At 41.5% G+C, this 25,832-nt stretch overlaps 1 protein-coding gene across 2 annotated transcripts in view; it reads left to right on the top strand.

Annotated features, from left to right (window-relative positions):
* LOC113406877 (adenosine kinase) overlaps positions 1-25,832 on the top strand; it is a 579,784-nt gene that overhangs the window by 197,169 nt on the left and 356,783 nt on the right. For both annotated transcript variants that reach the window (XM_026653709.1, XM_026653710.1), the window contains exon 4: positions 1,576-1,654. In XM_026653709.1, the coding sequence (XP_026509494.1) occupies positions 1,576-1,654 (79 nt within the window). The remainder of the gene's footprint in view (positions 1-1,575; positions 1,655-25,832) is intronic.

The following is a 25,832-nucleotide window of genomic DNA, read 5'->3' as shown; positions in this document are numbered from 1 at the left end:
GGGGAAAGTGTTTTCTGTTGGTATATGAACACGGAGACAATAATGAAAAAACTAACATGCACACTGTATGAAAATGTATTTCATTTAAACTTATGCAAGAGTAGTGGTTCTCAAACTTTTGTATTGGTGACCCTTTTCACACAGCAAGCCTCTGAGTGCGACCCCCCCCTTATACATTAAAAACACATTTTTGTATATTTAACAGTATTATAAATGCTGGAGGTGAAGCGGTGTTTGAGGGTGGAAGCTGACCGCTCGTGACCCCTATGTAATAAGCTCTTGACCCCCTGTGGGGTCACGTCCCCCAGTTTGAGAACCCCTGTGCAAGAGAATACACTTATTAGTCAACCTCCTATTTTAAGAGATGATCACAAAGAATCCACAAACGGATAGAATACTCTTCTGCTCCATCTTTATTAGAAGACCACTTCTGTTAAACTATTTTAGTTGGTCCCTTGAGTGGTCCCTTAAGACAGATTTCACTATATTTCTCTTGAATACTGGGATTTTTCTTGACGGTAGTCCAAACCTAATTAAAATTTTACATTACTTTTGTACTGACCATTTATCGACCTTTCTGGAACTTAAACAATTCAACTTGCACTGCATTTTTTAACAAAGTCCCTTTCATTATTTCAGTGGTAGCTATGCACCAGATCTAACTAGTGGAACCAGATATTATTAACTCATAATTGTTATGTACGCTATGTTAAAAACAGTGACTTTTCCTTTTAAAGTAATCAAGCTGTCTTTATATATATTTTTATATTGTGAAAATAAGTTTTGCTAGTGAAAGCAAGTGTTCTTTCAAAACATTTAGACAGCGGAACTTTTATATTAATTTATTTATTTTTACACAGTGACCCAACTTAGAGGACTAGAAAACTGAAAGACAGAGAACTGCTCTGCCACAATTTACGCACATTTTACAATTGTTATCTTTTATATCCAGATTTTCTCAAACTAGCAGTAGATCTATTTATAAAGTTCCAACACCTGACAAACAAGTTAAAACTTCATGCTTTAAAATATTGTTTACATTTTGAGTGCACACTATTTGACTACAGTTTTAAAGCAGATAAAATATCTTATTATTGAACTTTTATGTATTTAGCTAGAGGAAGTGTGAATCAGCACCTCCTCATTGGTTTCCTTTAATTTTTTTTCTTTTACATGTGAGCATCTACTTTAGAAGCTTGAAAGTTAATTATCATCATGCATAAGCTCCAGATGCTGTATTCCTAAGACATTCTTTAAATGTTATAGACTTACAATATAACTGTAAGGGAGCGAAATCAAGTTGATATTGCTTGCTTTGTCATTTAGCCAGTTGCTTAGTGCACATACTGTGCATGCATGCTATTTTAGTCTGCGTTTTCTCAGCTAGCACCTTGTAAAAGAGCTAATATGTCTGAATTTCCTGTTTACAAATAACTTGATCTCATACATTTCTAATCTAGATGCTTTATATAGTTTTTCACTGTGAAAAATTGCAGAATCTGACTTCCTTTCTCTCTCTCTGCCCCCCTTCCTGTCCCCTCCCCTCCCCCCCGAACCCCTGTGGTTTTCTTACAGGTTTGAAGAACTCGTGAAAAAGTTCAACGTAGAATATCATGCTGGTGGCTCTACTCAAAATTCTGTTAAAGTGGCCCAGGTTTGTTCTTCCTTAAAAGAAATTAACTGTAAAATATTCTAAAGGTGTTGACTGTTAAACAACTTCTTCTTGTTCTAAGTTGCTTATCATGTTGCCCAGAAACATTACTCAGCAAGTGCACGTTAGTCTGTTGCCTAAAATTAGTTGAGCTTTGTACTCTAGAAGTGACTTTAATGTTTCTTTTTCTTTTCTTTTTTTCTTTTGCACTGTTCTTGTTCAGGTTGCAACATTTCAATTATAACCACATTTATTTGGTAAGGGCTTATAACTTGTGCATAAATGATTGAAGTGAATTTTTTTTTACATGAGAAGAATTTTAGAGGTATGAATATCATAAAGTTGGGCTTGCACTGATCCAAGGTAGGTTTTGTGCACTTTGATAACAGAGAATGTATTTTGTTATATAGTAGTGAATGAAAGCTAATCTAGTAATACATTTTGTGTGTACAATTGTAGATACACCCACCACACAATCTGAAAGTGTATTGCATAAATCCCATAATTTAAAATGTGCAACTTTTATTTAGAATTCTTTTACTAACTAATGGCTGGTTTGTTATTCTTCAAACTTCCCATGTAGAGAACATATTGCCAGATACCTTCAAATGATATTTTGAAGAAGTTAGATTGTAATTCAGCAAAGTTATTAAGCTTCGTTTTGCTTTACAGTTATATTCACAATTTTCTCTTACTCAGAAGGACTGTCATTTCCCATAACTTACAGTGGGAATCCAGCTACCAAATGAGATTGAAGGTGTTTATGTCCTAGGTAAAGATGACCACTACTTTACTACTGGGAGGGATACCCCTAAAAAAATAGCAGCCATAGACAACCATTAGGAAATATGGCTGCCATTTCACTAGGGCCATCACACTTTTCAAACCTTAAACCTACCAGTTTTTGACACAAGGAATTGAAAGGTATGACCAATGATTGAAATGTGAACCCCTATGTTTTGTTGTGTATCACATCATCATTCAGATTATAATCATTTTTGATATAAAACCTGTTTTAAGATTGTTCTTCACCCTGTAAATTTGGTGAAACAATTAAAAAAATAGAAAATGAACTGGAAAAATAGGAGTTTTATCACGTGCTCTTATAAGGACCACTATGTGGACCATCAGTAGAGTTTCAACCCAAGATATTCAGATCTTGAGTCCATATTGCTACCACTTGAGCTACAGGAGGTGGTGGTAGTAGCATAGGCAGCTATTCCACTGGTCTACAATTTTTGAGAAGTCGTCTGCTTCAGAGATAAAATGTGCTATTTATTATGTATTTTGATGTGCTGAATTCAAATATGACAATTAAAACAACTGATTGGCTACTGTTTCTAAGATATTTAAGTTTTTACATTTTATGTCTATGTATATTGTGTACATAGTAGAGTTTTAATCATAAATTGTAAACCTAGGTCTTTTCATGTGTCTATGGTTGCTTTACATGATAATATTTCACCTGTCCTTTATGTAACACTTTAAAAATCAGCAAAAGGGTTATATAAATAAAATTTATTATGAAACAAAAGGCAAAAAACTATTATGTACATAGGTTAGTCCTATTCAGTGTCTACTCGGCGCTTCTTGGCTTGTCTCTTGTCTTCATTAAATGGAGCATCTCGTGTCACTGTCCAGCAATAGTCTGCAAGCATTGATGGGCTCCATTTGCCCTGATAGCGTTTCTCCATTGTTGCAATGTCCTGGTGAAATCGCTCGCCGTGCTCGTCGCTCACTGCTCCGCAGTTCGGTGGAAAAAAATCCAGATGAGAGTGCCAAAAATGTATCTTTAGTGACATGTTGCAACCAAGGCTTTTGTATGCCTTGAGGAGGTTTTCTACCAACAACCTGTAGTTGTCTGCCTTGTTGTTTCCGAGAAAATTTATTGCCACTAACTGGAAGGCTTTCCATGCCGTCTTTTCCTTGCCACGCAGTGCATGGTCAAATACATCATCTCGAAGAAGTTCACGAATCTGAGGACCAACAAAGACACTTTCCTTTATCTTAGTTTCACTTAACCTTGGAAATTTTCCACGGAGGTATTTGAAAGCTGCTTGTGTTTTGTCAATGGCCTTGACAAAGTTCTTCATCAGACCCAGCTTGATGTGCAAGGATGGTAACAAAATCTTCCTTGATTCAACAAGTGATGGATGCTGAACACTTTTCCTCCCAGGCTCCAATGACGGTCGGAGTGGCCAATCTTTCTTGATGTAGTGGGAATCTCTTGCACGACTATCCCATTCGCAGAGAAAACAGCAGTACTTTGTGTATCCAGTCTGCAGACCAAGCAAGAGAGCAACAACCTTCAAATCGCCACAAAGCTGCCACTGATGTTGGTCATAGTTTATGCACCTCAAAAGTTGTTTCATGTTGTCATAGGTTTCCTTCCTATGGACTGCATGACCAACTGGAATTGATGGCAAAACATTGCCATTATGCAGTAAAAAGCTTTAAGTCTCGTCTTCGATGAATCAATGAACAGTCTCCACTCATCTGGATCGTGAACGATGTTGAGGGCTGCCATCACACCATCGATGTTGTTGCAGGCTACAAGATCACCTTCCATGAAGAAGAATGGGACAAGATCCTTTTGACGGTCACGGAACATGGAAATCTTAACATCACCTGCCAGGAGATTCCACTGCTGTAGTCTGGAGCCCAACAGCTCTGCCTTACTCTTGGGTAGTTCCAAATCCCTGACAAGGTCATTCAGTTCACCTTGTGTTATGAGGTGTGGTTCAGAGGAGGAGGATGGGAGAAAATGTGGGTCCTGTGACATTGATGGTTCAGGACCAGAAGTTTCATCCTCTTCCTCTTCCTCGTCTGACTCAAGTGAGAATGATTCTGGTGTATCAGGAATCGGCAGTCCTTCTCTGTGGGGTACTGAGCGTATAGCTGATGGAATGTTTGGATAATGCACAGTCCACTTTTTCTTCTTTGACACACCTTTCCCAACTGGAGGCACCATGCAGAAGTAACAATTGCTGGTATGATCTGTTGGCTCTCTCCAAATCATTGGCACTGCAAAAGGCATAGATTTCCTTTTCCTGTTCAACCACTGGCGAAGATTTGTTGCACAAGTGTTGCAGCATATGTGTGGGGCCCACCTCTTGTCCTGATCTCCAATTTTGCAGCCAAAATAAAGGTGATAGGCTTTCTTAACCATAGTGGTTATACTGCGCTTTTGTGATGCAAAAGTCACTTCACAAACATAGCAGAAGTTATCTGCACTGTTCACACAAGTACGAGGCATCTCTGCTCACTTTGGCTAAACAGAAATGTGTCCCTTTGCAAAATCAAACACTGACAAATAAGAGAGCACGACACTGTATGATTTCTAGAGCTGATATCGGGCAATTTGTTCAGCAGAGTGATGTAAGCTTCGTTATGATTATTGCATCATCCATGACTTCTAGGAATAACATGATGCAATTCATATCATGTATGACGCAACACCCGCTTCAGATTGCATCATTCATTGTTTTGCCTAAAAAGCAAGTACTGTCCAAACCCAGTCATAGATTTATTCATAGATCCAGTCAAAGATGTATTTTAGTCATTTCTGGTTTAAATTGAGATCCCTTCCCTTTATAACTCACTTATCCTCCGCCATTCCCAAGTCAAGGGTCGTATATACTGACCCAATAGCATATCTTGAAAACTAGAGCCAATCAACAATTTTAAGCATCATTTTCATTCTCAGTGACCCAGAATTAGTAAAGTTTGACTACATTTATTTCAGAAGCATTTTGGCTGTAGAGCAGTGTTCTCTGTGTGGTTCAGCAACCAGAGAGGATTTTTGAATGGATTTCGCAACCATTTTCAAGACATGCTGAATGTCAGGAACCCTGGCTTTGTTCCTAGCTCTGGAACCGTGGTTTACAGATTACAATCACTTATAGATTTGACAGATTCTTTCTGTGAGTGTCTGTCTGAGACTGAAAGTTAATCCTAGAACTACATTGGTTCTATTTTAATCTCTTGTAGAAATGACCCTTTGCAATGTCGCAGATAATTTATTTGTAAAACGGATTGAGTGATACTTGACTGCCTCTTAATATAGGTGTTGCTCAATAATAAGTCTGTGAAATGTACAGAAATATAAAGAAATATAAACAAGAGCAATCAAAAGACGTGAAACATGAACTCATGGTGTCCTGCCTCCCAGTTCACTACACTTTCCACTGTGCTAAAGTGTATTTTGTTAGGAAATTTGTCACTCACATGTAACTGGAACTCTGATTCAGCTGAAATGCAGTAGACTTGAGGGCTTTGATGGCCATGTGAAATTGAGGCTGCCCAGTAAAGATGGCCGCCCCTTACCTCGTCTTTCCAATGGCTTTGAAGCTACAGACTGCCCTCAGTGAAGTTCCCCTCCATTCTCTCCCCACTACGCTCTAAGGTTAGGAAACTATAGGAAGGTTGTCTATGCTGTAAACTGTGACTGAGTCTGGGGGTCATACCAGCCATGGTTGCCAACTGAAAGCTGCTTTGATTTCCAGTGCTGCAAGTTCTTCAGCTTCAGTTGAAGTGCTGCATCTTCAACAGAGGATTCTCCAATCTAGACAGCGATAGCTGGCCCAGTGGAGCAGAGATGGCACTTGACAGATTCCTTTTCTCTCCACCCAAGGAGTTTTTGGAGCATTCTAATTAAAATTTTGCATTATACTGTGCTGGAAATAAATGTTATATGTCTCTTTATCAGTTGGAGTTATTGTCCTTGTGGTGGCGGATTCTGTTGCCCTCAGTGGAAATATGCCCTCTGTGGGTATTAGAGGTGTCCTTGCATTCTAGGGTTTGAGTTGGTGGAATATTACATCTGTACAATCTTAATCCCTTTTTAAAGGGTCTTTATTTAGATAATTTATATAGTGCTATTAAAATATGTGCTGTTTCATAGGCGTAAATATAGGAAAAAAGTCTCTGCCCAAAGTAGCTTACAGGCAAATTAAAGTGAGATTAGATAAGATTAGTTGATCCTGGAGATAAGAACAGAGGCTACAACAGCAAATGCTTTATTTGCTGGCTAAAATGAAATGTTGTAACATCTGAAAGGTGCATGATGAAGTGACACACATACTCATCAGAATGAGGCTTATTGAGTTGGTGCAGAATATTGTCATGGCCCCTTCTCCCATAATGGCTTTGAAATCCAGTGGGGTTTGCTGACTGAAGATAGACCAATTAATCTACAAGTTTATAAACAAAGTATGTAAAACCATTATGGTTGCTTGTTCCACTGAATAGGCATGCTTTACCAACTAACTGTAAGTAACAGAGCAGCAGTGCAGGGAGCTTTTCCGAGGCCTTATCGTCAGTGCTAAAAAATCTTGTATGTTTTACCACAAGCTGGCTAATGCATGTGAGAATACGTGAACTTAAATGCATACGTTATCCTGAGGTGTAAAAATACACCTTTTTTTAAGCAGTAAAGACAAGCTCAAAGAGAGAATGACTGTAACTGAGCCCCATGGTCATAATAAACAAAAACACATTTTTGAATGATCTCCAAAAATCTGCCTTTGGGGAAAGCTTGTTGCTGAAAGAATTCCATAACTCTTGGCTAACTACTTCTAAAGATTCTTTCCAAATTTGTGAAAGTATGGAGAAAGAGCAAGCTCTCTCATAATGACATCTCTACCTGTGAGACTTGCCGTTCCCAAGAAGAAAAACAGGAGGCAGCTTGGGTGCATCCAGAGGGATATTGTCCAAGCATGTTTCCAGATGCACCATTTTGAATTATTGCATCAATTCCACTTCTTTTTAAAAAACCCCTCATATTTTACACTTCTCCCTAGAAGCATTTTGGAAGTATTTTGTCTTGTTTTAGATGATACTGAGTAATAAAAAGGGATGTGACAAAGGGGATGTGAAGGACGACAAAGATGTAGAATGAATCAAAAGAGGCAATTTATTTCACCAGCAGGACCGGGGCAGGATGTCCGAACAAAAATAGAAAGAAGTAAAATGAGGGATAGAAGCTATAGAGAGGGAGTATATACAATTATTAGACATTGGAGATAGGCCAGTGTCATCAAACTACCAGGCCAACCAAAACAGCTCAGTTAGATGGAGGGCTAAGAAGGTTAGAACAAGCGTCTTAAACTTAGTGTGCGGTGCGGGGTTGGTAGGCAGATGACTGGATGGTGTGAGGAGTCATGGCAGAAACATAGTTTGATTAGGTGGGCAGCAGAATTGTCAACAAGCTTGTTATCCATTTACAGAAAGAGCCAGGAAGGTAAGCTAGAAATCAATGCAGAAGATAACGAAAGCTTAAATGAAGAGAGGGAGGTGACTTATATAAATTTTAAGACAAGGTATAACCCAGGGTTAGGCAACCTATGGCACGCGTGCCAAAGGCTGCATGTGAGCTGATTTTCAGTGGCACTCACACTACCCGGGTCCTGGGGGCTCTGCATTTTAATTTAATTTTAAATGAAGCTTCTTAAACATTTTAAAAACCTTATTTACTTTACATACACCAATAGTTTAGTTATATATAATAGACTTATAGAAAGAGTCCTTCTAAAAATATTAAAATGTATTATTGGCATGCGAAAACTTAAATTAGAGTGAATAAATGAAGATTCAGCACACCACTTCGAAAGGTTGCCGACCCCTGGTATAACCCTACACATGGAATCTACAAGGAATGTTTAGAATAGTAGGGCACGAATCCAGAGAAAAGTTTAGACAGGAAAAGCATGTAATAAACAGTGTTTCATCATCAAAAAAGTCGATGAGAATAAAGATAAATGAGAGAAAAGAATATTAAGGGTACATCTACACTGTTTAAAAACAAAAAACTCACAGCAACGAGTCTCAGAGCCCAGGTCAACTGATTCAGGCTCATGGGGCTTGGGTCACAGGGCTAAATATAGCAATTTCTACTCGGGCTGAACCCCAGGCTCTGAGACCCACCCCCTTCATCAGATTTCAGAGCCTGGGCAGGAATGTCTATGTTGCTATTTCAAACCCTGTAGCACAATCTTCAGTCAGTTGACCTGACCTCTGAGGGCAAGTCTACACTGCAAAACAGAACCTGCAGCAGTGAGTTTCAGAGCCCAGGTGACCTGACTCAGGCTATGTCTACACTACCAATTTTTGTCGACAAAAGTGATGGCGACACCCAAAAGTCGACATAATAAAAATCGGAATCTCATGTTCACACTTACTCCCTCTGTCAACAGTGTGAGCATTACACTGAGGGTACCTATCCCACAATCCAGCTCAACGCTTTCTTTTGCTAGGTGTTGTGGGAAGGCGGAGCAGATTGCGGCGCATCTTGGGACCTGGCTTAATGTCCCATAATGCATTGCTCTGTGTCCCAGCAGTCCACGGGCTTCCGGCTTTCTTTTGTGGCATTTTTGCAACGGTCAATCTCTGCTGTTGACCTCGGCATCTTTGTGGGAAGGGATGGACCTTGTGCGGCTCTTCTAATGCTCTGTTAACTATCACGAAGACATTGTGGATGGCAGTGCAGTTAATTGTCAAGTTCCTAACTGAAGAACACTCGCAGACGCCCAACATAGATTACTTTTGGCATTCACAGACCAGCTGCATAGGGTAGACCGTCACTTTTGGGCTCATGAAACAAGCACTGAATGGTGGGATCGTATCATCATGCAGGTGTGAGATGAAGAGCAGTGGCAACAGAATTTTTGGATGTGGAAAGCCACCTTCCTGGAGCTGTGTGTGGAGCTCGCCACAGACCTGTGGCGCAAGGACACCAGAATGAGAGCTGCCCTCTCAGTAGAGAATGGTGGCAATCGCTGTATGGAAGCTGGTGACTCCAGACTGCTACTGGTCGGTCGCGAATCAATTTGGAGTCAGGAATTCGACCGTTGGGATTGTGTTAATGCAAGTGTGCATGGCAATTAATCACATGCTGCTACAAAGGACCGTGACTCTGGGAAATGTGCATTAAATAGTGGATGGCTTTACAGAAATGGGGTTCCCTAACTGTGGAGGGGCGATAGATGGCGTACACATTCCAATTTTGGCACCAGACCACCTTGCGACAGAGTACATCAATAGGAAGGGGTACTTCTCCATGGTGTTGCAGGCGCTTGTGGATCACTGTGGGCGTTTCACTGCCATCAATGCGGGGTGGTCTGGGAAGGTGCATGAGCCACGCATCTTCTGGAACACCAGCCTATATGGAAAGCTACAAACGGGGACTTTCTTTCCAAACCAGAAGATTACAGTGGGGGATGTTGAAATGCCCATAGTGATCCCGGGAGACCCGGCATACCCTTTATAGCTGTGGCTCATGAAACCTTATATGGGACACTTGGACAGCAGTAAGGAGTGGTTCAACAGGCTGAGTAGGTGCCGGATGACAGTTGAATGTGCCTTTGGCAGATTAAAGGCACACTGGTGATGCCTATATGGCAGGCTAGACCTTAATGAGGATAATATTCCCTTGGTCATAGCCACGTGCTGTACATTGCATAATCTCTGTGAAGCTAAGGGTGAAAGGTTTGCTCAGGGGTGGAGTGCTGAGGCAGACCGCTTAGCTGCTGATTTTGAGCAGCCAGATACCAGGGCTGTCTGAGGGGGCCAGTTCGAATCAGGGAGGCTTTGAGGCAGCACTTTGACAATGAGCACCAGTAATGTGTATATCTGTCAGAGGTGCTAGTTTTCCTAGGACGCAATGTTGTCATTTTGGGCCTTACATTCCCGTAAGACAATGACGATAATGCCTGTGCATGTATTGGTGGTACCTGCAATCTCAATTTGTAGAAAAAAAATAAAGGTGATCCACAATTAAATAACTTTGATTTTATTGAACAAGAAACAGCACACACAAACGCACAAATGCCTGATGGGAAGGAGGAACCAGGAAAGGACAGACTTTCACAACTGTGTGTAGGTCCAGCTATCATTGTGAAAGTTGTCCTAGGGGGTGGAGTGAAGGGGAAACTAAGAACTCCCAGAAAGTGGAAAGGAATGTGCAGGTGGAGTTTATGGGGGAAGGCATAGAAAAGTGTTCTGAATGTGCTGCAGTGTGTGAGCATGGATCTGTTCAGTCTGCAGCACTATTAAGGACTGAAGCATCTGCATTTGCTCCTCCATTACTTTAATCATCCTCTCAGTTGCGTCCTTAACAAATGCTTGATTCTCTTTTCTGTCCTGCCGGTCGGCTTCCCAGCAGTCCTTACATTCCCTTTTTTCTGCTTTGGAGCACTGCCGTACCTCCCAGAACATGTCTTCTTTGCTGCGTCTTGGGCGCTTTCTTATCTGGCGGAGATGCTTGGCAGGGATGTGTGGGGTGTTCCTCAAGGCCACATCTGGTGAAACACACGGGACAATGCACAGAAGCGGGATTGTTAAGTTCACGCATAGCATTGTAACATTTCAGTTAATACACCTTTTGCAACATTGCAATCACTTTCTCACTGACCCTAGCCAGGCACACATCTCCACGAACAGCCAAAGTATGATGAGTGTTAGTGGGGGTGTGGGAGGGGCTGCTCCACATGGGGAAGAGAGCACACAATCTCTGCAAGGGTCGTGGTGCAGCTTTCTATGGAAAAAATTCTAAAATTCTTCCACACTTTTCCACTGGCGGGGATCATTCTAGCAGACATCTAACTGCTAAGTGTAAGCAGGGAAACGAGGGTACATCTACTCCATACTTGTGGCTTCTGCCCTGCTCCCTATGCTGTTCGACTATGTGATGCTTTGGTCCCTGCACAAGTAATTGCCAAATGGCGTGAGAAAGTTTCCTACAATGGAGGACGGAACTGCTCTGCCACAGAACTTTTGGCAGAGGATTACCGAGTACCTTCAGAAAACTTTCCTGGAGATCTCGCTGGAGGATTCCTGTGAGATCTCTGCGTGCATCAACACCCTGTTCTGCCATACCGATTAGCTACACAGGAAAATGTCCACCTCAAAGAAACACAGCCAGCCTCCCACATTTCTATAGCCTGAACCCGCCTCTGCAGTACACAAGCCACAGCCACTTACCAGACTCATCTCCTGCTTCTTTCTCCCTGGAGAGCGACTGCTGAGACTTGCTAGATGCCTCTGGAGTGGAGAAAAGTTCCTGGTTGCCTGGCTGACCGGGCGACCCCGCTGGGAGCTGCACATCTTAATCTAACTCCGCCTGTTCATCAATAACTTAGTCCTCCAGGTTAGGTCCTCTTTCAGCCGCCACCGTTCCCTCGAAGTATGCGCGGGGCTCTTGGCAGTGGAGGTGGGGTCACCACTGAAGATAGCGTCCAGCTCCATATAGAACCGGCAGGTCTTAGGTGAAGCATCAGAGTAATGGTTTGCCTCCCTCGCCTTATGGTAGGCCTGCCTTAGCTCCTTTATCTTCGCTCTGCACTGCAGCGTGTCCCGATCATAGCTCTTTTTGCACAAGCCTCCAGAAATGTGCCCTAGGTATCCCAATTCCTACGGCTCAAGCGCAGCTGGGATTGCACAGCCTCATCTACGCATAATATACTGATCAGATCCAGCTACTCCGCAGTGGTCCAAGCAGGAGAACGTTTGGTGCGATAACCCGCCATGGTCACCTGGGAAGATGCTATGAGACTTCTCCACGCTGAGCCAGCAGGAAATTAAATTTCAAAAATTCCTGGGGCTTCTAATGAGGAGGGGCGGATGGAGTTCAAACTGCTGACTGGAGCGGTCAGGATGGGTATTGTGGGACACCTCACTGAGGCTAATTAAAGCAATGAAATCAAGGGTGGTGTCTGCACTGGCACATTGTAGAGGAAAAAGATGCAAGTCTCTCATCGGGATGGATGTATTTTTGTCACCAAAACCAGGCATTTTTCCAGACAAAAGTTGCATCGCTGTGTGTATGCATATACTGTTTGTTTGACAAAAAGCAGTTTTTGGTGACAAAACTTGGTAGTGTAGACAAGGCCTCAGGTTTGCGCTATGGGCTAAAAATGGTAGTGTGGGTGTTTCTGCCTAGGTTCTGAAACTTGGCAAGGGGGTGGGTATCAGAATCCAGACTCCAGCCTGAGCAGGAATGTCTACACTGCTATTTGTAGCCATAGAGTGTGAGCCCCAGTTGACCTGGGCTCTGAGACTCAATGTCCCGGGTATTCTTTGCAAAGTGAACGTACTCAGACTTGCTGCCATGGGTCTTTTTTTGGCAGTGCAGACATACCTTTAAAAGACTGAAAGGAATTGGAAACACACAACAGTTTGAGTAGATTGGTGAGGGTGAAAGCCTCAATAAAGTGGATAATGGAGGAAGTGGTTTCAAAGTCTTTGCTCATCCATTAACCTCCCTTTTTAAAAACTAAAACTTATCCAACATTTAGTTTCAGATAGGTACTGATACGAAATTAGACTCCTAACATCATTGAAAACTGCGTGATCCAAAGCATGATGGAAGGATGTTTCAGGTTAAAATCTCAAATTCAGTGCTACTTGCTTTGGTAGATTCTAGATTTTGGATTTGTCCTTTGTGTACAATTTTTTTCTTTTTCTCTTGAATGTTGAAATTATGATGCACATTAGGATTGCAGCTTTCTGTTAATCTCATTTTAATTTATCTCATTAAAACTTGGCTTTAATATCTCTCATGATATGTGACATTTGCTCTGATCTGAGATCACTGCAATGCCTCCAAACAATTGGATCCATTATATTCAGTCTGTAAAATATGTATGTAGATAGCTGTATACAGATCATGAATAATGTATTATTGTTTGAGTTCTGCCAACTACCTAAATTCAGATTTGTGAATATAGTATTTCATTACTCGTGAACATCTTTCTGCATTTTTTCATTAATATTATACGCCTGTCTAATAGCAAACATTGGCTTGAGGGGCAAAACAATAAAACTCACATCTTTGAGTTTCAGGGACCATGGTGATAGCTGCTTTAAAGGAACCGAAGATAGTTAGTGTGTGCAAAATGAGTTTGTATTGCTGGTCATGCTGTACATAAGAACGGCCATACTGGGTCAGACCAAAGGTCCATCTAGCCCAATATCCTGTCTTCCGACAGTGGCCAATGCCAGGTGCCCCAGAGGGAATGAACAGGTAATCATCAAGTGATCCATTCCCAGCTTCTGGCAAACAGAGACTAGGGACACCATTCCTGCCCACCCTGGCTAATAGCCATTGATGGACCTATCCTCCATGAATTTATCTAGTTCTTTTTTGAACCCTGTTATAGTTGTGGCCTTCACAACATCGTCTGGCAAAGAGTTCCACAGGTTGACTGTGCGCTGTGTGAAGAACTACTTCCTTTTGTTTGTTTTAAACCTGCTGCCTATTAATTTCATTTGGTGACCCCTAGTTTTTGTGTTATGAGAAGGAGTAAATAACACTTCCTTATTTACTTTCTCCGCACCAGTCATGATTTTATAGACCTCAATCATATCCCCCACTTAGTCGTCTCTTTTCCAAGCTGAAAAGTCCCAGTCTTATTAATCTCGTCTCATACAGAAGCCATTCCATACCCTAATCATTTTTGTTGCCCTTTTCTGAAGTTTTTCCAATTCCAATATATCTTTTTTGAGATGGAATGACCACATGTGCACACAGTATTCAAGATGTGGGCGTACCATGGATTTATATAGAGGGAATATGATATATTCTGTCTTCTTATCTGTCCCTTTCTTAATGATTCCCAACATCTGTTTGTTTTTTTGACTGCTGCTGCACATAGAGTGGATGTTTTCAAAGAACTATCCACAATGACTCCAAGATCTCTTTCTTGAGTGGTAACAGCTAATTTAGACCCCATCATTTTATATACCCACACATCTCATAATTGTTCTCTTAATGTGGGGGGATAAGGAGTACAATCACTTGATTTATTTTTCTATTTCAATTACTGGTAGTAGTTTACTGTTTCAAACCAAATCTGATGATAATACAACTCATTTTAAACACAAATGCGGGTAGCTCTGCTGGTGAAGAGTTGGTTTGTGGATGAGTGTGCTTTTAGTTTTGGTATTGGGAAAGTGCACATATGATCAAGAAAGGGACTGTAAAAATGGCACCTCCTTACTCAACACTATTGCTCTGGGTTGGTGCTCAGTTTCATATCCGGTTGCTCTGCTTTTAACACTCTGTTGTTGCTGTGGATCCTAATCCAGATAACAGAGAAAGTGAGCTGTATTCCGTTTCATGTATTATCCAGAGTATTAACTAAATTCTCATTGCAGAATCTTTGTTACTAGTGATGATGCTTGAGCCAGAAAGAACACAGCTTGTCTTTCATATTTCAAGATGAGTTTGAAGGGCTGGCAGTTATTGGGGAAAAAAATCTTTTAAGTTACAATTTTTTGAGCAAATGGGATGCAGATAAATCTGGAACCCACAATGCTGTGTTTACAGTACTCCACAGAATATAACCACACATTGAGTAATGACCTCATATTATTTTGTTCATTGCCTCTCATTACCTAACCTTTAAATTTAACTACATATAGTTGTATAATATTTAAAAAGAAAGCCCAACCTCTTGAAACTATTAAATAATTTAATAACCAATTTCTGTTGAAACCTAAAATCTAAGAATAAGATCAATAGACTCCTACCCCATTTTAAGTAATATGTTCCTCTGGAGAGTTCACTTCCTTGAAAATCTGAAATGCCAGCCTGCAGGTAGTTTTGCCTGTCTCTAGATTTATTTATTTATTTATTGGTAATGTAAATCTTTCTCGTTAACAGCTACACCAAACATCTTAATTGTGTTTAACCATGGATCTTGTGCAGGTTAAAAAATGTATTTGATTTTCCTTGGATGTATTGTATTTTTGATACAAGTTTAGATACAACAGTCTTATAACTTTATTGCACATGTGCTAGATAGGCTCAAGGTAGTTTTAAAGGTTAGTTGCCTGAAACCATTCTTTTTCCCGTAGAAATGTTTCTCTAGTTTGCACTCCATCCAGGTAGACTTGTGACAAATTCTTTGATCTTGAGTGCTGAAACTAGCTTTGCCACTAACTTGCTTTGTGACCTTAAGGTAAGTCACTTTACCTTTCTCTTTCACTTTTCTCATTTGTAAATCATAGAATCATAGGATTGGAAGGGACCTCGAGAGGTCATCTAGTCCTGTCCCCCGCACTCATGGCAGGACTAAGTATTGTCTAGACCATTCCTAACAGGTGTTTGTCTAACCTGCTCTTAAAAATCTCCACTGATGGAGATTCAACAAGCTCCCTAGGCAATTTATTCCAGTACTTAACCACCCTGACAGTAGGAAGTTTTTCCAATATCCAACCTAAACCTCCTGTTTTGCAATTTAAGCCCATTGCTTCTTGTCTTATCCTCAGAAGTTAAGAAGAACAATTCTTCTCCCTTCTCTTTGTAACAACCTTTTATGTACGTGAAAACTGTTATCACATCCCCTCACAGTCTTCTCTTTTCCAGACTAAACAAACACATTTTTTTTTCAATCTTCCCTCATAGGTCATGTTTTCTAGACCTTTAATCATTTTTGTTGCTCTTCCCTGGACTTTCTCCAAGTTGTCCACATCTTTCCTGAAATCTGCCGCCCAAAACTGGACACAATACTCCAGTTGAGGCCTAATCAGTGCAGAGAAGAGCGGAAGAATTACATCTTGTGTCTTTCTTACAACGCTCCTGCTAATACATCCCAGAATGATGTGGGTTTTTTTTTTTGTCTTGCAACAGTGTTACACTATTGACTCATATTTTGCTTGTGGTCCACTATGACCCCTATATCTCTTTCTGCAGTAGTCCTTCCTAGGCAGTCATTTCCCATTTTGTGTGTGTGCAACCGATTGTTCCTTCCTAAATGGAGTACTTTGCATTTGTCCTTATTTAATTTCATCATATTTACTTCAGACCATTTCTCCAGTTTGTTCAGATTATTTTGAATTTTAATCCTATCCTCTAAAGCACTTGCAACCCCTCCCAGCTTGGTATTGTCCGCAAACTTTATAAGTGTACTCTCTATACCATTATCTAAATCATTGATGAAGATATTGAATAGAACCAGACCAGAACTGATCCCTGCGGGACCACACTCATTATGCCCTTCCAGCATGACTGTGAACCACTGGTAACTACTCTCTGGGAACGGTTTTCCAACCAGTTTTGCTCCCACCTTATAGTAGCTCCGTCTAGGATGCATTTTCCTAGTTGGTTTATGAGAGGGTCATGCGAGACAGTATCAAAAGCTTTACTAAAGGCAAGATATATCACATCTACTGCTTCCCCTCCATCCACAAGGCTTGTTACCCTGTCAAAGAAAGTTATCAGGTTGGTTTGACACGACTTGTTCTTGACAAATCCATGCTGACTATTTCTTCTCACCTTATTATCTTCTAGATGTTTGCAAATTGGTTGCTGAATTATTTGCTCCATTATCTTTCCGGGTACAGAAGTTAAGCTGACTGGTCTGTAGTTTCCCGGGTTGTCCTTATTTCCCTTTTTATAGATTGGCACTATATTTGCCCTTTTCCACTCTTCTGGAAAATCTCTCCCATCTTCCATGACTTTTCAAAGATAATCGCTAATGGCTCAGATATCTCCTCAGTCAGCTCCTTGAGTATTCTAGTATGAATTTATCAGGCCCTGGTGACTTGACGACATCTAATTTGTCTAAGTAATTTTTAACTTGTTCTTTTCCTACTTTAGCCTTTGATCCTACCTCATTTTCACTGGCATTCACTTTGTAAGATGTCCAGTCATCACCAACCTTGTTGAAAACTGAAACAAAGAAGTCATTAAGCACCTCTGCCATTTCTACATTTCCTGTTATTGTTTTTCCCCTGTCATTGAGTAACGGGCCTACCCTGTTCTTGGTCTTCCTATTGCTTCTAATGTATTTGTAGAATGTTTTCTTGTTACCCTTTCTGTCTCTAGCTAGTTTAATCTAGTTTTGTGCCTTGGCCTTTCTAATTTTGTCCCTACATACTTGTGTTATTTGTTTATATTCATCCTTTGTCATTTGACGTAGTTTCCACTTTTTGTAGGACTCTTTTTTGATTTTTAGATCATTGAAGATCTTCTGGTTAAGCCAGGGTGGTCTCTTCCCATACTTCCTATCTTTCCTACACAGTGAGATCATTTTGCTCTTGTGCCCTTAATAATGTCTCTTTGAAAAACTGCCAACTGTCTTCAGTCGTTTTCCCCCTTAGACTTGCTTCCCATGGGATCTTACCTACCAACTCCCTGAGTTTGCTAAAGTCTGTCTTCTTGAAAATCCATTTTCTTTGTTTTGCTGTTTTCCCTCCTACCATTCCTTAGAATCATGAACTCTACCATTTCATGATCACTTTCACCCAAGCTACCTTCCATTTCAAATTTTCAACCAGTTCCTCCCGATTTGTCAAAATCAAATTAGCACAGCCTCTCCCCGGTAGCTTTCTCCAGTTTCTGAAATAAGAAAATTGTCTCCAATACATTCCAAGAACTTGTTGGATAATCTGTGCCCTGCTGTGTTATTTTCCCAACAGATGTCTGAGTACTTGAAGTCCCCCATCACCACCAAGTCCTGTGCTTTGGATGATTTTGTTAGTTGTTTAAAAAAAATCCTCATCCACCTCTTCTTCCTGGTTAGGTGGTTGGTAGTAGACCCCTACCATGTCATCACCCTGTTTTTTTTTTATCCCTTTTATCCTTACCAAGAGACTTTCAACAAGTCTGTCTGCTATTTTTATCTCAACCTCAGTCCAAGTGTATACATTTTTAATATATAAGGCAACACCTCCTCCCTTTTTTCCCTGCCTGTCCTTCCTGAGCAAGCTGTACCCTTCTATACTAATATTCCAGTCATGTGTATTATCCCACCAAGTCTCTATGATGGCAACTGTCATAGCTGTGTTTATTTACTAGTATTTCGAATTCTTCCTGGTTATTCCCCATACTTCTCACATTATTATACAGATATCTAAGATACTGATTTGACCTCCCCCCTGCCCCCAGTTCTGTCTTGTCTCCTTTATTCCTGCTGTAACAGCCCATGCTCCCCCCAAAGTCTGACTCTTCTTCCAGGTCTCCATGTTTTTGACTTACCTGTGGGCTTTGGTCACCTGCCCCCTTCGAGCCGAGTTTAAAGCACTCCTCACTAGGTTAGCCAGTCTGTATCCAAATATGCTCTTCCCCTTCCTCAGTAGGTGGACCCCGTCTCTGCTTAGCAGTTCTTCTTCCTGGAACAGAATCCTATGGTCAAGGAAGCCGAAGCCCTCCTGGCGACACCATCTTTGTAGCCAGGCATTCACCTCCAGGATGCATCTGTCTCTGCCTGGGCCCCTACCCTTGACCGTAAGGATCAAGGAGAACATCACCTGCACTCGCAACTCCTTCACCCTTACTCCCAGAGCCTTGAAGTCACTTCTGATCTGTTGAGGGTCATACCTTGCAGTATCATTTGTGCCCACATGGATGAGTAGCATGGGGTAGTAGTCAGAGGGCCAGATGATCCTCAACAATCCTTCTTAAACGTCTCAGATACGGGCCCCTGGCAGGCAGCATACCTCCTGGGATGCCATGTCAGGGCAACAGATGGGTGCCTCCATCCCCCTCAGAAGAGAGTCACCAACCACCACTACCCTACATTTCCTCCTGGGAGTGATGGCTGCGATCCTCACAGCCTTGGGGGTACATGGCTTCTCCTCCTCTACCTTTGGGGATGATTTCTCATCGCTCGTTGCCAGGGCAGCATATCAGTTTTCCATCACTATGGTGGGTGGGTAGAGAGTGGAGGTGGAGCACTGCCTGCTGCCAGTAATAACCAATAGCCAGTGTCCTCCCTTTGGCAGAGCCATATCCTCCTCCCCTGTTGGTGTGACAGCAGTCCTCTGTAGCTGGATAGTTTCCTCAGCCATGGATGTCTCCATATGAATACTCTCAAGGAATTCTTTGTGGGCACGGATGCTCCTCAGCCTAGCCATCTCCTCCTGTAGCTCTCCCACCTGCTTTCTGAGAGATTCCACCAGCAAGCATCTTTTACACTGGATGGTCCCCCCAGCCTGGGTTTCTGTGAGTGGGAAATGCAGGCCACAGTCTCTGCAAATCCACATCAGGATATGGGTAGAGGCATCCAGGGTTAGGCTGTCTGGATACAGGCGCAGGTGGAGGAGACATGAGCAGCATTGGCACTGGCGATGCGTCCCTTCCTAACCATAGTGATTATATTACGTCTCCCTCCCACAAACTCCATCTCAAATTCCCCTGTTTGCGGTGATGTATGCTTGCTTATGTCACAGGAGGATTGTTGTATTAAAGTTTTCATAGTGTTTTGAAAATGTAGAACATATAATTATTAAGTATTATTAATATGAGAATTTCAAAAACTGCAATGGTATTCTATTTCTATTAAAAAAACAAAAACAAAAACAAAAAAACAACAACCCCACACCGATGATCTCACAGGAATATGGGATTGCCATACCAATCAGATCCGTGATCCATATTTCAATGTCTCCGACAGTGGCCCAGTATTAGGGTGGTATTGTGGTGGGGTTTTTTTTTTTTGTTTTTTGTTTTTTGAGTAAGGTGCAAGAAATCTTGTTAAAGGCAGTTATGGAATAGTATGCCAATAGGGAAATTTCTTCCTGAACCCCAGGCAGTTAGTAATTGACTATTTTATAACCTGCAACACAAGTGTTTAAATCTGTTTGTATATTATTTATCCTGTCTGTTGATAATCTTATTATTCATATACATGTATAATCCTTTTCTGAAATTTATTAAGCTCTTGGCTTCCTTGATTCCTTGGAACAATGAGTTTCATAGATTAATTTCCCATTATGTAAAACAGTATTTGCTTTTTAATTTTGATTTTTTTCTTCTGCTTGTATTAGATGAGGGCTAAAAGGAGTGCTTTATTGACCCTCTATGTACCATTTATTATTTTACATATGTCTGTCATGTTCTTTCGTATCATTTCCTCTCTAAACTAAATAGTTTTAATCTTTTCTATCTCCCTTCATGTCAAAGTCTTTTTATGCCGCAGTCATTTTCATCACTGATGTCTCTATTTGATAGATCTTTGACATAGGATAGCAAAACTCAGTATTTAAAATGAGAACAATCCATTGCTTGATACAATGGTATTAGAATATTTTCCTTGTTGTGGGATTGTACATTTGATAAAAATGAGTTTCCAGTCACTTTCACACCTACCGTATCTGATTTGTAGGGCTTTGTGCCTGCCTTCCGTGCCCTATCTTTTATTTTTTTTTGACATGACTGTTTTTCTGCATTAAAAAGTTTAATAGATATGGGTTACCATTGGGGTATGCTATAGGGATTTAAAAAAAAAAAAAAATTGTGTTCCCTATTACACTCTGAATTTGTAATTCTCCAAATAAGAGCAAGAATGCAGCAATTCTAGTTTCTTTTCTGCCATACCATGCCAAATGAAAGTAAGCATTGAAAGTAGACAACATGATGGCATAGTTAAATACCACTTCTGCATTCTGCTCTTAATTATGAGGTGTCTTTATTCCCAAGTGAGAAAGGTATCATGTCATAGGTAGAACTGTAGCCATCTCTTGGTCTTTTTACTCACATAAATTGAATAATTTATTATCTATGCATAGTCTGTACAGCAGATTTTTCTACAATTTTAGAACTAACAAAAGAATCTCCAGGAAATTTTTGAGAAGAAATGCCTCTGACAATTCCAATTATTTTTAGAGGAGATTATCAAGGGATTAGGAAAGACAGTATCCTTAAATAGCTGAACCTGGGCACGTCTAGGAAGGATTTTCCTCTTCTTAAGTGCTTCCAGTGTTAAGACCACGTTGACATGTGTAGAATCTGTTCTGGCCTCCAGCTCTGTCAAAAAGAGCTTTGATATAAACACTTCCTTGTAAGGGAAGTGTAAGGAGAATTGAAATTGCCTGTCATAGTAAGCAGAACCCAACTGTACTCATCTAGACTATATTTCCTCATGACCTTATAGTTGATCTAATCTACATTTTAGAATTTTGTCCTTTTACAATTATTCAATCAAATTCTGCAATATTCAGTGAAGCTGAATTTATCAACCTTAAAGTCAGATAATCTGTTTCTCCTTTCCATTTTAGCAGCACCCAAACCGGCTGTGTGGCAGAGACAGATGGTTGAGCAGACATTTATAATAGAGGTTAAATCCACTGCCCTTTTAAAAGTGCACCATGGAGTTCCATGTTTATTGTCTCAGTGCTTCCATATCATTTGTTCAGTTTTTATTTTTATTTTAAATGGGCCACCTTGCAAGCCCAGCCCAGACCCAGAGTCAAGCTGGCTTCTTCTCTCTTCTACATCATCACCATAGTAAAGATTCTGCAAGCCAGTTGATGTCCTAAGATACACCTGTGAAACCTCATTAGCTTTCAATGACGTTTTATAGATGTAATTGATGAAATCATTGCCCCACATAATCGTTTTATTTCTAGTGATGATGCATGAAAGGGAAAGAACTCGGATTGATTCAGATGCCAGGAAGGGATTCACTTTAAAGGGATATAGGAGAATATGTAGATATACTTCTTCAGCAAACATGTGGATTTTTACGAGTAGCAGACAGTCTGAAATCTTATTTGCTTCCATGCCTGAAGTAGTCCAACATTCTATGACATACAGTGTCACAAGTTTGAAGAAAACAGTTTTCCCTTTAAAGTTGAATGACGGCTGAAAGCATTGGTAATATCATTATCCCAAAAGACATGTGCTTGCTGCAGATTACCATTAACTAATCCTATCCAGTCCTTTGGTTTTGGTATGGCCTTTAAATTGGATCAGCAATAGTCTCTGTTGCTCCTCTTGTAGCCAGGAACTTTCCCATCTATCCTCTCTTGAGGTATAGTGTGCTTTTTTTGCATATATACTATTGTTACACATATGAAATGCTAATTTCCTAATGTTCCTTTTTCGTTTTTGTAGCTCAGGATGCTCTACTAATAATTGCTTCTTATAGCAGTATATCAACTTCTAGCCCAGTCTCACTTGTGCTCCTGGTGATTCTAGCAGCAAGGGATGGAACAAGTCCCCCCAATGGGGAGATCATATTTCGCTCTTGGTGTATTAGAATTATGCCTTCTTCAGTGTAGCTGGAAGCAACATTACTGACCAGAACTGATGGTTCTACAGAAGATCTGAACCTCTCCATGTGAGATTTGGTGGCTTCACTGTTAAAGTAATGTTTGCAGTTGGAATAATAGAACTGAGATTTTGGGACCCCATGTTGACAGGGTTCACTCACTGGTGGGGCAGCCCTTTGTGGCTGGATCTGGGGTCTAGTGTAGGGCCTCCTTCTGTCTCTTGCTTGCCTTGGGGCCCTTCTTACTCTCCTGGACTCGGGTGCTCTCTTTTGTGACTTAGCCCTCCTTTTAAGTCACTATATGGTCTTCTCTTTCTGGGCTATCAAAGTCTCACTGGACCAACAGTCGGGATGCTGCCTTCACCAGTCCTGCACCATTGTCCAGTGGCTGGCAGGGGAACTCGGGCCTGTGCACTACTCTGAGTTCATAATTAGCAGCCAAGGTCTGCACAGTCTCAACCCTCCCTGCTCTTTCCTTGGGCTTCTTCCTGCTTTGCCTTCCATAGGCTTTCTTCCTCACAACTCCTCTGGGTAAACACCTTCTGTCAGGGACAGAATCCCAGGGATTTTGCTTTCCCCGGGTTTCCTCCTACCCACCTTTTTGTGCCCACAGAGCAACTGCAGACTCTCTCCCTGCAGCCCACTTCTGCTGCAAACTTCCTGGCTTTATATGTTACCTAGCTTCTCCTCCAGCAGGGCTTCATCAGCAATTAGTAATTTATCAATCAAGCCTAATTCTCTCCCCAGGTGCAGCCAACCAGATTAATTTGCCTCTTCTGAGCTCCTTAACCCCTTCAACAGTGATGTGGGGTTGAAGAGCCCATCTCTCACACACAGAAATGGCAGCCCTCTGCAACCCAACAATATAATTAACTTCAAGGACTTCCTCTTCACAAGTTCAGCAGCTTGTTAGGTTGCCTTTGCCTTTTGCAGCCTTTTAGAAACATAACTATTACTATGTTATTCCCCCTTTATGCTATTGTATTAGCTTAAAAATAGGATAAATATAGAAATCATATTTAGTAGATAACTATTTTCAAATTGATGTTTTTAACTTTAGCATGTCGGTTTTGATTATCAGTTTTCATCAAGAAAAAATGAGATTCCCCTCCTGCTTGCTCTAATGTACAGATTATTCAGCTTTAGCGTAAACACGTTAGAGGATAAATGTATAAAGTATTTGAAAAGTACATAATAAAAATGGGAATGATTAATTGCTTAAAGACAAATAGAAATGTAACCTTCAATTACTGGTTTGCTGTGGTATTTTTCAATAACATTGATGTTCATTTATAGCTATCCCTATGTGTTTCTTTTGAATGAACTCAGATACAGTAACTCCTCACTTAGTCGTCCCGCTTAACGTTGTTTCATTGTTACATTGCTGATCAATTAGGGAGCATACTCATTTAAAGTTGTGCAATGCTCCACTCTTACGTTGTTTGGCTGCCTGCTTTCTCCACAGTTGGCAGCCTCCCTACGGCCCCCTCCCCCGCAGCGCCGGCCGCCAGACTCTGAGGATCAGCGCCTTCCCCCTCCTCCCCCTGCCTCCTGCCGGCGGCAATCAGCTGGCTTGCGGCGTTTTGGAGGTAGGAGGGAGGGGGAAGGAGCGAGGACTCGGCGTGCAGGCTCCCCCTCGCTCCTGCCTCCTGCTGGCTGCAATCAGCTGGCTTGTGGCATTCGGGAGGCGGAGGAGGGAGGGGGAGCCTGCGCGCCAAGTCTTCGCTGTTCCCCCTTCTCTCCTGCCTCCAAAATGCCGCAAGCCAGCCCTGGGCAGGAGGGAGGCGGGAGGAGGGAAGACTTGGCGCACCTCCACTCCCTCCCCTGCCTCCTGCCAGCAGCAATCGCTGGCTTGCGGTGTTTTGGAGGGAGGGGGGAGGAGCGAGGACTCAGCGCGCAGGCTCCCCCTGCCTCCCAAACATGGCAAGCCAGCTGATTGCCCCGGGCAGAAGGGATGGGGGAGGAGCGAGGACTTGGCGCGCAGGCTCCCCCTCCCTCCCCTGCCTCCCGAATGTGGCAAGTCAGCTGATTCCCCGGGGGAGGAGTGAGGACTCGGTGCGCCTCCCCCTCCCTCCCCTACTTAGCAATCAGCTGGCTTGCAGCATTTAGAAGGGAGGGGAGGGAGGGGGGAGGAGCCGAGCGAAGTAAAGGGGGAGGAGGTGGGGGGGAGAAGAGGCGGGTCAAGGGTGGGGGCTTGGGGGAAGGAGTGGAGTGGGCGGGCTGAAGGTTGAACCCCCTGCCTCTGGTGCTTGCAGAGTAGGGGAAGCTGCCATGGAACCTATCCCCCCCCCCATTTACATTAATTCTTATGGGGAAATTGGATTTGCTTAACATCATTTCACTTAAAGTCGCATTTTGCAGGAACATAACTACAACATTAAGTGAGGAGTTATTGTATATGTGTGTATGTATATGCAAAGTGTGTGAGGTAATATCTTTTACTGGACCAACTAATGCCCCAATAATAGCTATGTGGATGAAACCAGACAATCACTACACTCTCACAATTGTTTTGTATATGGATGTGGATCAAGTGGAAGATGTACTGGGTCCACAAATTGATTTCATGTGGTCCACTAAACCACTGTCGGATAATAACTAATTTCAGATACTACCCAATCTTATGTACTACTTTTTTGTTTTTTCATGGTATTATTTAAAATGATTAAAGAGTCTTTTTTATTACAGGGCCCTTTTTTTATAAATGAGATACATTGCTGAATGTTTACGATTACCAGTATATCTGCTTTAGCATGTCAGATATTAATTTTGTTCAAGTGCTAGTGCAAGTGGAAGTCATCATGTCAAAACTGTTTTGAAATATTTTTCTAAAATCTCCTTAAGTGAACAGAAATACTTTTTATTAAAATATAAAAATGCTTAAGATCCTAAATTAGCGGAATACTGGGATAAACTTAAGTTAAAAATACATGAAAAAAATGAAACTGTTTGATTGTACCACTGGCCACACTTCTGAAATAGTTAGGTGCTTTAGAGTAAATACTGAATAGTTATTTTCTTTCAATTTTGAGATTAGCATCTTAGCTTTTGTTGTATTTTCTCTTTCCCAACTCCACTCCCACCTCCTGATTGAAGGCAGGGCCTGGTGGTGCTTTGGTTATGATACTGAAGCTAGAGTTGAATCCTAGAGAAGTAATAACTTCCTACTTTGTCCCTTACAGAGGGTA

This window comes from Terrapene carolina, unplaced genomic scaffold (assembly GCF_002925995.2).
Source record: "Terrapene carolina triunguis isolate 2854851 unplaced genomic scaffold, T_m_triunguis-2.0 Scaffold147, whole genome shotgun sequence".
Classification (NCBI taxonomy): Eukaryota; Metazoa; Chordata; order Testudines; family Emydidae; genus Terrapene; species Terrapene triunguis.
This window is presented reverse-complemented; position numbering and strand designations above follow the sequence as displayed.